The sequence below is a fragment of the Peromyscus leucopus genome, chromosome 16_21 (assembly GCF_004664715.2).
Source record: "Peromyscus leucopus breed LL Stock chromosome 16_21, UCI_PerLeu_2.1, whole genome shotgun sequence".
NCBI lineage: Eukaryota > Metazoa > Chordata > Mammalia > Rodentia > Cricetidae > Peromyscus > Peromyscus leucopus.
The window spans coordinates 41,507,642-41,521,458 of NC_051084.1; the positions used below are offsets into that span (position 1 = coordinate 41,507,642).

A 13,817-nucleotide genomic window follows, 5' to 3' on the forward strand; every position below is an offset into this window, starting at 1 on the left:
ACAGAAAAGATTGTCTGCCGTTCCAGTTCTGAAGGAACCCTTGTTCTACGCTTTGATTGATTGTCTTCAGGTTATTATTGCTCCCCAGAAACTACCCTTTTGCCCTTCCCAACAAAGGAGAACAGTTGGTCTCTTCTAGGGCAAGTACAGTGTTTCTATACACACACACACACACACACACACACACCCTTCTCCCTGAGCAGGTACCATGTCTTTAAGCAGTTTTGGATTAAACTTGGTAGACTTACTTGAGGAAGCATTTTGATTTCCAATATTGATTGCAAGAAATGGATAATGAGATAACTATGTGAATAAACAAAAGTCCATTACAAGTTTTAGAGACCTATGGGCTCTGAATTTGCCCTTATATACCTTTCTGTTTGCTAAACATGCTCTTTGTCATAAGAGGTCCAAGCCAGGATTGACAATACATGGTTATAGTTGGTTATTGTGTTGTCATATTTGATTATAAATTAGTATCAGTATTTGTAGAATAATATACTAGAAGTTCATGTTTAATTTGATTAGATAGGATGTGTCTGTCTTAAAGTGCACATCTGGTAGGGGAAGTAGGTCTGGGTGTAAACTTGAGCTGGTCAATGTAATTGTCTCTAAAGTTTAGTTTCTCTGTTTTATAAAATGCGATGCTTGCGTTATGTTCTGTGAGGAATATGGGAGTTTGCACAGGAGATACCTGTTCGCCAAGTGCCCCATGTTCGCCAAGAGTGGGGCTGTGCAGGTGCCCATGCTCTGCTCTTACAGGACTACAAGGCTGTGCGGGCCACAAGATCATATTTGCTGGAGCTGAGGTGACCTGATCTGGCACTTGTCTGTGCTATTGAAGCTAGAAAACATTTACTTTTCCATTAAGCATCTACTTACATAGTTCCATAGAGTAAATAAAACCTCCTGTAGTATTGCATCTATTTTTAGGCCGAAGGTTGCTGCAACACAGAAGCTTTAAAGAAGGGCAAGCTTTAGATGGAAGTACCGTGGGCAGAAACAGTGCTGAGTTATAGCACCTCCTTATCAAACGTGCACTAGCAGCAAGGACTTGTAAGGGACAGTTGAGATGAATGGAGCACCTTCTGATGCAGCTGGGCATTCTTAAGCCTGGAATTTGAGAGGCTGAGGCAGGAGGATCAGGAATTTGAGGTTAGTGCTGGTCTCATGAGACCTTGTTTCCAAAACCCAAACCCAACTAACCAAATTTCTTGATGGAGAAGTTGGTATAAGGTATGTTGGGACCATCCCTGAGAGTTAGAGTCCTAAGCTCTGTCTTTAACGTCTTGGGTACATTCATGTATCTGCCAAGTTCCTGTTCATGTGAAAGAGACCATGAGACTGTGCCTGTCAGTGGACACAGTGATTCATCAGATATTTTAAGGGGGTGTAAGTAGTCTAGGTAAAGATTACACAACATGCATCTGTTAAGTAGTATTTGATGCTAGAAGATTATCTAGGAAAACAGAACCATTGCCATTTCTCCCCTCACTGGGATCTAAGCGCTTCCCTTAATGTTATTCCCTCTGCCCTTTCTGGGACCAGGGACAAACTTCATTAAAGGTGGAGACAGGCTGCAGCAGTGTCCTGAGTCTTAAAGCTGTATCATGTGATTTTTCTTGGAACACGTGTTATGTATTGCATATTTGCAAGCGCAAGGTGGTAATTTTGACTCAGAAACGCGAAGGAGAGTTGAAAAATAGACCGTTTTCCTTGGCTTGGATCTCTGCCAAGCCTAGTTTTGGTTTTTTTCCCCCCCTTAAAAAAGAAACATTCATTTTCTTGGTGGTGGTGGTGGGGGTGGGTGGGAAGCAAAAATGAATCCAAAGCTATGAGGTTTCTCTGTTGAGGAGGAATTCTGGTTACTGGGAGCCGGGCAAGACTCACAAAATGACACTGGTAGAGTAGTGTTGGCTTACTCATTTGGAAGAAGGAGGATGACACAGTTGAAGAGCAGTTTGGTAGACTCGTGTGTTGTATAGATCTAGAGGCCTGCCCTCCCCTACTCTTATTTTATCCGAGTCAGTCCAGCACAGCATGCCTATATTCTCTGGGGTGTGGGGAGCCCGAACAATGCGGTTTTCTCCCACCACCTAATTTCTAGTTGTGAGAAATTTGCTGTAGTGATTTGGAAATAGCCTTTCAGCCACTGTAGAAAGGCTGAAAGACTAAAGGGCTGTGTGGGAGAAGATCATTGTACCCTTGACCTGGTGGTGTCAGGATTAGGTTACACTGTGTCTTAAGTGGACTCTTCCTTTCTTGGGTTCAAGAGAAGCACAGTTTGACTCTGTGACTGCTGTCACACTCATGGGAGAGTCTGGATGCTCTTACTGATGGAGGGGACAGACTCGTGGTCTGGGGTTATATTTGACCACTGACCAAGTGTCCCACCTTGTTTTTTGCATCTCGATGATTGTAGTTCTCAATGCTATGAAGTATACCACTACTGTATACCAGTCTAAAACTTGTCTTCACTACTGGTTGCTGAGCATACTTGTTGTTCCTTACTTAGTTACAGTGTTTAGTTGTCAAATAGTACCATTTTCAGGGACGGCTTTGTCCTTGTGACTTGAGTTCCTGCACAGATTCTATGAGTAAGTGGAGAGTTTGATGTTAGAAATTCCTTCTTTCTGTCACGAGGCCACAAGATAGACAGGTTTGTGGAAAGTGCGAGGATGTCATTTCTGCTTTGCAGTGGTGCAGAAGGGTCATTTGTGAAAACTGAATCCCGCGGTAGCTCGTGTTCAAGATAGCTAGGTGGTTCCTGGTCATTGCCTTGAGGAATGCTAGCAAGGCGTTGCTGCAGAGAGCAGGCTGATAACCAAACCCGTCAGTGCCGAGGAGGATTATACCAGACTTTTGAAATACAGAGTGACATGAATGAGCTACAAAGTTTTAAGTCCTAGATCAAAAATTATAGTTGTGACAAAGTTATCTTGCTTGTCCCTGAATCTCTTTGTATACTTTTTACTCTGCATCGTAGTCTCCATACTCTACATTGACTATTGGGGCTGTGGGAAGATTTTAAAGAGGATGTTCATTATAATTGTGAAATCAGGTAGTTACTATTGGGATTCCACTAGGAAAACACGATTACTCATTTATGGTATAAAATAAATATCTAGAGTTTTATCCATTTATTTATTTCTGGCCATTGAAGGAGTGGTTGGTGACCCATTGTATAGACAAACACATTACGAAGTATGTATTTTAAGTATCTTGGAGACATTGATAGATACATTAAACCTATGAGAAAAATAATTGGTATTTCATCAAATTCATTTGATATTCTCTTATTAATAATAGAAAAAGCACAAGGAAGAGATGCTGTGTGAGAAACTTTAGCCATTCTGTTTAGATGGCTGTCCAGAATGTTGGTATTAATTAGTCTTTCTTTTCTGTTTCTTCAGGGTCGACATGTTAAAACAGGTCAGCTGGCGGCCATCAAGGTTATGGATGTCACCGAGGTAAGGTTGGAACACACATGTTTATGAAGAGATTGTGACTTTAAAGTTAACTCCTGTCCTAGTACAAGATCCTTTCCATGCTTGGAGATTGTGATCACTTGAGTGCACGGCTCTCCTGTGGCATTTGATGCTCATGGTCCAGCGTCAGGCCAGTTGACATACTTGAGTTGTTGCAGATGGTCCCCAAGTAACTAAGTCAGTAGCAAGCATTTGCTTATTATTATTATTTTTTTTAACAATCAACCCATAACACCTCCCCTCTGTCTGAGTGACATCATCCTTGGCCACAAAATGGACTGTAATTGGTAACATCCTCACTAATAGAAAAGATTGGAGGAGGGATCAGGGAGGTCACATGAATAGAGATTGAAGGGAGAGCTTCCCTTAGTGTGTTAGTCTACACCTGTTCCATTTCTTTTCTTTTTAATTTTTTTTTTTTTATCATGGGAGAAGAAAATATCCAGCCAAGTTCTCAGAGGTTGGAAGAGAAACATCTGTTAGAACTTTAGTAGATTGTTGGCAAAATTGAGTGGCAAAAGATAGTTCTTGAAATGGTCGATGAGGATTTACTGTGTAGCTTTACATGGAAAAAGAGAACTGAGCCAAACAGAATGTGAGTTCACACATGTGCACATGCAGGGGGTGTGCCTATGTGAGTGTATGTGCATCTGAGAGTGCTTACTTATTTAATAAAATAGACAGGTTATGAGGAACTACATCCACCTCATTTTAAGTTATTTTAATCAGTTTTATCTGCTGCACTCACTACCTTTTATTCCATATTGATTCAGATTCAACACAGTTACAGATTTCTAGAAGGAGATGAGCATCAATCTTAGGAGTTTGGGATGTCTTTACATCAAATCATAGTTCCCCCAAGTCTGGAGTCTATTGAGGATGGTAATGACTACACTGAGTTCAGTGTGCCATTAGTAATATGGAGAGGTGGTCTCTGCTGCTTTCAAACAGTATGCACCTCTCCAGTGTGCACATTTGTGAGTTGGAATTAGAAAACATTGTAGACCAAATGACAGCTGTTGAAACTGACAGAAATATTTGAAGATGTGGCATTAGGTGACTGCCCTCTTTTCCTTGTCAAAGAGAATAACCAGAAACTTATTTGATTGACTTTTCAAAAGATTTGTGTAACACATTATGCTATGGACAGTTCAGTTGTGTCCTGTGAGATCCTACTTGGGCGTATAGCCCAGTGGAAAACGAGATGCTTTTCAGCTAAAATTTTTTTGTTTTTGTGTTTGTTTTTCAAGACAGGGTTTTTCTGTGTATCCCTGGCTATCCTGAAACCCACCCTGTAGACCAGGCTGGCCTCAGACTCAGAGATCTGCCTACCTCTACCCCACACCCCACTTCCCAGCTCAGCTAAACATTTTGAAAGAGCAATGAAAGAGTTGCACATTCTAACTTACTGTAGTTTAAATAGAGTAGGTATTTATGAAGTGCTCTCTGAGACTGGGCCAGGCAGTGGCAGGCAGTGGCACCTTCTTGCTGGTCCCCATTCCTGCCCCTGTGACTCCTTTTGCTATGTTGGGATATGGTGTCACTGGAGCCCAGGGCTTTTGCATATTTATAAACTTACTTGTTGACTGGTTTATTGTTAGACTTGTGGTTACCATGCTAAATGTAGGCTTTGGTCCAGGCATGGTTGTGCACCCTTTAGTCCCAACACTCAGGAAGCAGAGGCAGGCAGATCTTCATGAGTTCGAAACCAGCCTCTACATGGCAAGTTCCAGGACAGCAAGGGCCATATAAAGAGATTCTGTCTCAAGAAAAAAAAAAAAAAATCGAAAAAAAAAAATCGAAAAAAGTAAACCTTAAGCTTTGGATACTTATGAATCCAGAATTTAGGTTCTTTCTGGACTCAGTGTCTTCAGCTTGTGCTGAGGTTCCTGAATAGCTGTTGTGGCCTCCTGGTATGTTACTTTCATACCTCAGATGGATTTCAAGTGGAGAACCTCCTTATCTAAGGCTGGGTCTGATAAATGTGCAATACATGGTCACCAGAGAGAGAAACTGTAATATATAGGAGAATATAGGGAAAAGTTACATCCTTATACCTTTTTACAGTAGCCACTGTGTGCTTTGGTATATTTTGTAGCTGGAAGTTTTTCTGTGTTCCACCTGGTCCCACAGCTGCTCGGTCCCACGGCCACTCAGGCCCAAGTAAACACACAGAGGCTTATTATCAATTAAGAATTGCATGGCCATAGCCTATGGATCAATTTTCTTGCTAGCTAGCTCTTATATCTTAAATTAACCCATTTCTATTAACCTGTATGTCACCATGTGTTCCATGGCTTTACCTGTGTGCTATTACATGCTGCTCCCTGGACAGTGGAATGGTGGCTCCCCTCTTTGCCATTCTCCTTCCTGTCTCTCTTTTAGATTTCCTGTTTGCCTCTAAGCTGCCTTGCCATAGGCCAAACGGCTTTATTTATCAACTAATCAGAGCAGCACATATTCACAGCATACAGAAGACATTCCGCAGCAATATTTCTTTTGCAATCATATATCTATGAGAACTTCTGAAGAACATGCACACTTATACATGTACTAGATGCTTTGGTATTATTATTATGGTTATTTTCTATGCTGGGGATTAGTGAGGGCCTTGTGTATCCTTGCTAAATAAGTAGTGTGTCACTGACCTACACACCAAGTATACACCTGAGTTGTATACAAAAGGTATTTTCTTGCCTGGCAACAATGGACAGATGCATAACACAAGTATTTTCAGGGCTCCTTTAAAAATAATTAATGCAGAGTTCATGTATTCCAGTAGAGTGAAAACCAGATGGTGAGCCTTAAAAAGAACCAACCTTCAACCAACCGTTGAGTGTATTAGCTCCTCAGTAATATTTCTTACATATTCTTTTCTTGTAATGACCTCTGCTGTAGCCCACGGCTCAGAAAGAACTAGAGTAAGTGCTGATTATGGGTATGGGACCATGGTCAGCTGGCAGCATGGAAAACATGCCCTTACCTGCCCCGAACATCAAGAGCTGGGTTTTGCCTGTGAACTTGTAGGCCTTATCCTGGCTGGGACCTGGGTGGTACATAGGAGAGATTTTGCAGCAGACTTCACCTACAGCAGGAGGGGTCATCGGAGAGCTTTCTCTTGGCGAGAGCAAGGTTCTGTTTGGTTTCCATTCTGTTTCATCTCAGGGTCGAAAAGGTGCAAAAGCTAGATCCTGGAGGAAAAATATCACAGACTCATGACTTGTTAGAAGAAGCCAAGTGGTTGTTAGGAGGCTCAGAAGGGAAGAATGGTATGGGTAGGGAGACCAAGGCATGCATGGTTCTCACCCCTCAGTTAACTATTGGCAGCCTAATTGAATCTCGCTCCAGTGCCAGGTGCAGTGAGTGGGGAAATGTGGGCCTGCTTCGCCAATTGAGTTGGTTATGTGAAGAACCTGGCCATAACCAACCAAGAATTCATGTTCTGCTCAGGGGTGCTTTGACATGGGACTGTGTAGGGAACTAAGGAGTCTGCAAGAGAGACATTCCTTTGTCAATATATATATATATATATATCTTTGGATTTCTTTGAAACCTCAACAGAATTAAGAATTGAGTACAGAAGGACTCTTCTGAAGGAAACTTAAGTATTTCATCTGGTTGGTTTTGGGGAGGGTCTAAAGAGCATCTTTCGGATTTTTTTTAGCTACATAATACTAGCACAGTAAATTATTAATGTGCATGTGTCTTTGTTTTGTTTTTACAATAATTTTAGATTACTAGGGATTTGCAGGAAAATGTGTAGAGACGTCCCATGCTCCTTTCACTCAGTTTTCCCCAGTGATAAATAACATCTTATAAAGCTATATGTAGCACAGCCTCACAACTGAAAGTGTATCAAGAAACAAGAAAAACAGTTGTTTGTATAAGGGAAAGAATTCACTGGGACTCAGTTTTGAATCTACTGGGTAGGCTAGACAGGTACACCACGTCTGCTGCGTACCTTAGTACCAAGGCAGGCCATAGGAAATCAGCTAACCACGCCCCCATCTGGTGTTTGTAGTGTTTGGAGGAATGCTTGTTCTTTTCTCCAGGGCTTCTTTACCATTGAGCTATTATCCTCAGCTCTTGTAGTTTCAATTCTTGACCATCTCATTTTACTTTTTGTGTCTTAATATTAAACTTGTGTTTATTTGTATTTGTATTATTTTATATATTATTATTTGTGTAGATTTGACTTTTACCCATTTGCTTTTAGTTAATACTATATAGTTTTGTTAATTTAAAGGTGAATTAGCTAGATCAGTAGTTACTAACTTGGGGTCTATAAATTGAGCAAAGTTGTCTTTAGCACCAACTTCAAGTATCATGCTTGCAGAAAGAGGGGACAGTATGTATCATTTAGTTAGATTTGACAGTTAACATTTTGTCTATGTGTTGTTTTTGAAAATAGTTAATAGAATCATACCTATCTGTTAAAGTATTAATGTGGTGCCTGTGTGTGTGTGTGTGTGTGTGTGTGTGTGTGTGTGTGTGTGTGAGAGAGAGAGAGAGAGAGAGAGAGAGAAAGAGAGGCAGAGAGAGAAAGAGAGGCAGAGAGAGAGACAGAGACAGACAGAGACAGAGACAGACACACAGACAGAATATTTTGAGATGGGAGTTTACAATATTGCCCATATTGGTCTCAAATTCTTGGGCTCCAGCAATCCTCTTGCCTCAGTATTCTGAATAGCTCATATTATAACAATACATTACTTCACCTGGTGGTGTATTGATGTATTTTAAAAGGACTAAATTGGTAATGATTGTAGTATTTTTTTTGAAGGATTAGGCTTTTTTGTTTTTGTAGGGAGAGAATGTGTTTCATGTTGGGGGCTAACTCATTTTAACTTGGGACTTGGCAGAAAATGAAGTTTCTTTCTCTTGTTGTCACTGTCTTGGTTGTTGCTGTGATGGAATACCAGTTTAAGGAAGGAAATGTGTATTTTGACTCATAGTTCTTAATATAGTCCACCATGGTAGAGAACTCGGAACAGCTCCAAGTGGCTGCTCACACACGTCTGCTGTCAGGAAACAAGGAGCAGTACATTTCTCGCGCTCACTGTCTCCTCTGAGTAGTTTGGGATCCCAGCACAGGGAATGATGCTGTGCACAGTGGCCAGGTCATCTCAACTTCATTAGCTGAATCAAGATAATCCCCTGCAGGTTTGCCTTCCAGGATGCTTTAGCATTCAGGTTGACAGTTGCGATTAACTATATTCCCCATAGGAAAGACTGGGTGTTGGATGTTTTCTGCTTTTCCAGTTGAAAAGTCTTTACTTTATGGATGAACAGTTGAAATTTAGAGAAATGGTTTTTCTTGCAGAGCCCCGTGGCTATTACCAGAATAGGGTTCCAATCTTGTTTTAAGTATTAAGATTCTACCTATGACACATTAAATAGTGTTTGCTTTTTGGTGATTTATTAGCTATTTTTCCTCATTGCTATGACAAAATAATTAACTATAAGCAATTAAAAGAAGGAAGGTTATTCTAAGTTAGAGTGCAAGGGGATCATGGCGTGCATGGCTTGGAGCAGGAGTAGGAATAGTCAGGAAGAGTGAATGAACAGAAAGTGAAGTTGGCTATATAACCTCAAGCCCACTCACTCCCAGTGGCCCATCTCTTCTATCAAGGCTCTACTTCTTAAAGGTTCCACGACCCTCCTAAACACCACTACCAGCTGGGGATCAGGATTTGCAACACATCAGGCTATGGTGGATATTTCACATTCAATCCACAACGTTCTACTCCTGTTCCTCATAGACTCATGGCCATGACATAATGCAAAATGCATTCATTCCAACTTCAGAGTCCTCAGTCTTAACACTGCCAACATTTCAAAAGTCCAGAGTGTTTTCTGAGATGATTGCTTAACCGTGAGCTCATACGGAATTAAAAAAAAATTATATCCTTCCAAATATAATGCCACAAAATAAACATTTCCTTTTCAAACAAGAGGAATTGGGGCATATTAAGAAACTACCAGACACAAAGCAAGGCTGAAACCCAATAGGACAAAACCAAATCCTGCAGCTCCATGTCAGGCACCTGGGGCCGGAGAGGGAGTCATCTCCAAAGGGCTTAGGTAGTCCTTCTACCTCTGCTGCCTATAGCACACACAGCCACTCATGGGCTGGCTCCATTCTCTGCCTCAGCTTTTTCAGTTGAGGTCCCGTTGTTCCACCCCCTCCAACCCTGAGCTTTCATTGCAATTTTGGCTTCACTGTCAGAGTTGCGTGCAGTGGCTTCTCAGGGCCTCCTTGAAATTCCTCCAGCCCTGCCACGGATTGCTTGGCCTCAGTGATTCTACAAAACCATGGTGGAAAGCTTCAGGGCCCCTCAGTCTTTTGTTTTTTCATGCTTGCAAAGGCAGTGAATGATGCTGCCAAGTTCTGCTGCCAGCTTAGGGTCAGTCCTGGCTCCTTGGACCACAGTTTGCAGCAGCCTTTCTTTGTGTGTACTTTCTCTAGGCAGCTGATTTCCAGGTCAGGGACCACCTTGAACACTCTCAGTTTTGCAAACGGGTGTAGGTGGAGTTTTCCTGTGCTGGTGGCTGCTTTCAAATAACCACTCAGAAACTTAATGTAAATGATCGGCCGATAGCTCAGGCATATTACTAGCTAACATTTAAATTAATTCATATTTCTTATTAACCTCTTCTGACTCTGCCCTTCTTCATCCCAGCATCTTTAATTTGATTGTCCTGCCTGTACTTCTTGCCTGGCTACTGGCCACTAAGCTTTTTATGAAACCAATTCTGAGTACAAATCTTTACAGTGTACCAAACAATTATTCCACAGCAAATGAAGACTTTGATGGGGTCTTGCCCTTAAGATACCCTTCCTATTGTTCTAGTACAGAGCAGGGAACTGAGCAATCTTAGTCTTTTTTCAGGAAGAGCTTTGGCTGCAAAGTTAAAATTGTTCCAGCCCTTTCTCTTAACAAACTGTCCATTGTTTGTATCCTGTCCATTTGGTGATTTTTCCCCCCTGAGTGAAAGTAGTAATAACCGTGCTACAGCCCGAATGCTATCCTGCTTTGAAATCTTCTCTGCCAAACATGTTAGCCCATTACTTTTAAGTTCAGCCTTATTCAGTTTCTTGGGGGTATGAACAGAATGCAGCCAGACATTGTGAAGGTGTGCAGCCTTGATGGCTTCTAGCTGACTTCCCAAGAGTCCTTCTTTCCCTGAAGGGTAAACCTTATGAGTTAGGACACCACTGTCACATTTCTCTGTGCATTCTAGTCTTCCGTATTCTGACCAGAATGCCCCAGCAAGCACTGTTGATAACATTATTAGCCTGCACAGTGAACTTTTCACACCCTTCCTGGGAAGCCCATTCCCAAAGCATATGGATTTGTCATACACTTTGTCATACGAAGTCAGATTTGCCACAGCAATGACTTGACTTCTCAGCACTGATTTTTCCTATTGGCTGCCTTGCATCTTGTGAAGGAAGGGGAAAGGTCTACTCCAGCTCACAGTTGGAGGAATACATTTTATTAATGGTGAGGAAGGGCAGTGTCAGGAGTGGGAGGCTGGGCAGGGTGCATTGCATCTGCACTTAGGAAGCAGAATTTGAACAGGAAATGAAACTGGGTTAAACCTCAAGATTCACACCCTTTTATCTACTTTCTCCAGCAAGGCTCTGCCTCATAAAGGTTCCATAATCTTCTGAAATAGCGCCTACCTACTTGGGCCAAGTTTTTAAACACATGAGCCTGTGAAAGACATTTCACATTCAGACTACAACTTGTATACAATATTCATCTCTTTGGCCAAGAAAATTAATCTCATTTTCATGTCCTTTTTAGAATTGTAGATATGGTAATTAATTAGAAATGCTAACAATCACCAGATGTGGTGGCACAGGCCTTTAATCTTAGCACAGGTTAGGCAGAGGCAGGTGTATCTCTTGAGTTCGAGGCTAGCCTGGTCTACAGAGTGAGTTCCAGGGCAGCCAAGGCTACAAAGAGAAACTATCTAGAAAAAAATAAAAACAAAACAAAACATACACACACACACCCCAAAAAAACCCAGAAATGCTAACAATTATAAACAGTAGCATGATATGTTTTTTATACCTTCACGCTTAGATTTCATGTCCCAAGAAAATAAATTATTGGACTGACCATGTCTGTAATCCCAGCACTTTGGAGGCAGGGGGATTGCCCCAAATAGAGTAAGCTGGGCTTTGTTTAGAAGACAAAGACTTCGTCACTGAACTAATAAAAAGTGCTTTAGCCTTTTACCTATAGACATAAATTTGAAGCACATAAGTACCTTCCAAGTTGGATTTATAGTCGTGAGCCTCATAGAAGTTGGACTCAATATTTTATAGCCATGTCTTTGCTTTTTCCTGGAGACAGTCAGTCTTACATCATTTCTTAGAATATTGCTCAGGATTAAGCAAGATAAAGCTTCAGTTTGCTTGTACGTAGGATGGAAAAATAATCCCCCCATTGTAGATTTTTTAAAATCAGGGTTAATGCGCCTAATTTAGTGATGTTTACTTAGTAAGCTGTGATTCCTTGCTCCATTGTTCTCTTTAAATATATTGAAGTGCCATTTTAAAAGTCATTTTATCATTGTATGTTGTATGTGAGTATTTTGCATGCACATATGTCTTCACCACATGCATGTGGTGCCAACGGAGGCCAGAAGAGGGCCCTGGATCTCTGGAACAGGAGTTACAGATGGTTGTGAGCTGCCATGTGAGTGCTGGAAATTAAGCCCAGGTCCTCTGAAAAAACAACTGGCGCTCTTAACCACTGAGCTGTCTTCCCAGCCCCTAAAACACCATTTTGCTGAAGATATTTTAAGGCCATCTGGTGTTCTTAATGCATATTTGGTTCTGTGATGAATTAGAATGGTTAATTATGCTGTAGAAACAATTATTCTTTCTTAAAAAAGCTTTCTGACAGGGTGTGCCTTGTAATTGTTAATGAACATTTCACATTCAGGTTGGATGCCTACATATTTTAGTTCAAGTTTATTTTATTTTTCTAAGTAAAATTAATAAATTGCTCAGTATATTTTGTACAACTAACTTTTTTTAATATATCTGTCTTCTGTCCTTCCATTGTTCTGTTCTCTGTCCCTACTCTGTTATTGTAGAGCTTGAGGCTACAAAAGCCAAATCAGCATGGGCGTGGGGAGATGATCAGTGAAGTTTAGAGGCTTTCTCTCTTTCCCTCTCTTTCCCTCTTTCTCTCTCTCTCTCTCTCTCTCTCTCTCTCTCTCTCTCTCTCTCTCTCTCTCTCTCTCTCTCTCTCTCTCTCGTTTTTTGAGACAGGGTTTCTCTGTATAGCTTTGTGCCTTTCCTGGAACTCACTCTGTAGACCAGGCTGGCCTTGAACTCACAAAGACCTGCCTGCCTCTGTCTCCCGAGTGCTGGGATTAAAGGCGTGCGCCACCACCACCCGGCGACACCTGGGCGTTTTCATCCACCAGCAGAGCTTGCTGGACTCTGGCCCTGAGCTTTAGTTTGGGGCTGACAGTATAAGCATCACTGTTGGTCCGATTCTCCAGCAAGAGTTCCACACAGTGCCCTTTGGTCTTCCTTCTGAGCCACACTCCACATCTCCTCCGTATCTTTCTGAAAGGCTGGGAAGCTTCTCTACTGACCCTATGAGCTGGCAGCTTGCCTCCTCCCTCCTGGAGGTTGGGGAGGAATCAAGGTAGCCGCGGAGGGAGCTGAACTCCACTCTGTACCAACGCTTCTGGACTGCCTTTACCCTAGAACTAAAGGAGGTTGTAGTTCCCATTAGGTTGTTTAGGGAGAGGAGAAACGGGCGGCGGGGGGGCGGGGGGGGGGGAGTGCACCAACAGATGTTAACTTGATTTTTCATGCAGTATATTTCATTCATACTCTTTCCTCTCCCCGGCTCCTTCGGGGTCTGTGTGTCCACAGTGAATTGTCGGTCTTAGTGTCCCGTGCTCATCTAGAGGTAGAGAGTGGGTTTCCTTTTCCGTAGGCTGCAGATTCTCAGTTGCTTAGCTTCTGACTGCTTCCGGTATTTTTTCCTGCTGCCTTGACAATTTTATGATAGCCAAAAAAACTCAAATACCATTGAAAAGAGCAAGAGCCTCAAGAGTTCGTTTCTCATTATCTCAAGATCTTACGGTCTGTTTCTCCAACAACTCAAGGATGTTAATCTTAAGTGAGGTCACTTTACTGACTGAGCTGTCTCCTCAGGCTCAGGTTGTTTTGGTTTGGTTTGGTTTGGTAAAGGTTATAAGCCTTAGAGTGGTCAGCTGCTTCTTTTCCCCATCCTGTGTCTGATTTTAGTCGGCAAAACTGCAAACAGAAGCCATAGTTCTTTGGTG

The 13,817-nt window shown here is 41.9% G+C and overlaps 1 protein-coding gene across 50 annotated transcripts in view; it reads left to right on the plus strand.

The window, feature by feature from the left end:
* The window catches only part of Map4k4 (mitogen-activated protein kinase kinase kinase kinase 4), a 150,466-nt gene that overhangs the window by 60,325 nt on the left and 76,324 nt on the right, over positions 1-13,817 (plus strand). For all 50 annotated transcript variants that reach the window (XM_037200203.1, XM_037200206.1, XM_037200215.1 and 47 more), the window contains exon 3: positions 3,414-3,470. In XM_037200203.1, coding sequence (XP_037056098.1) covers positions 3,414-3,470 — 57 coding nt within the window. The remainder of the gene's footprint in view (positions 1-3,413; positions 3,471-13,817) is intronic.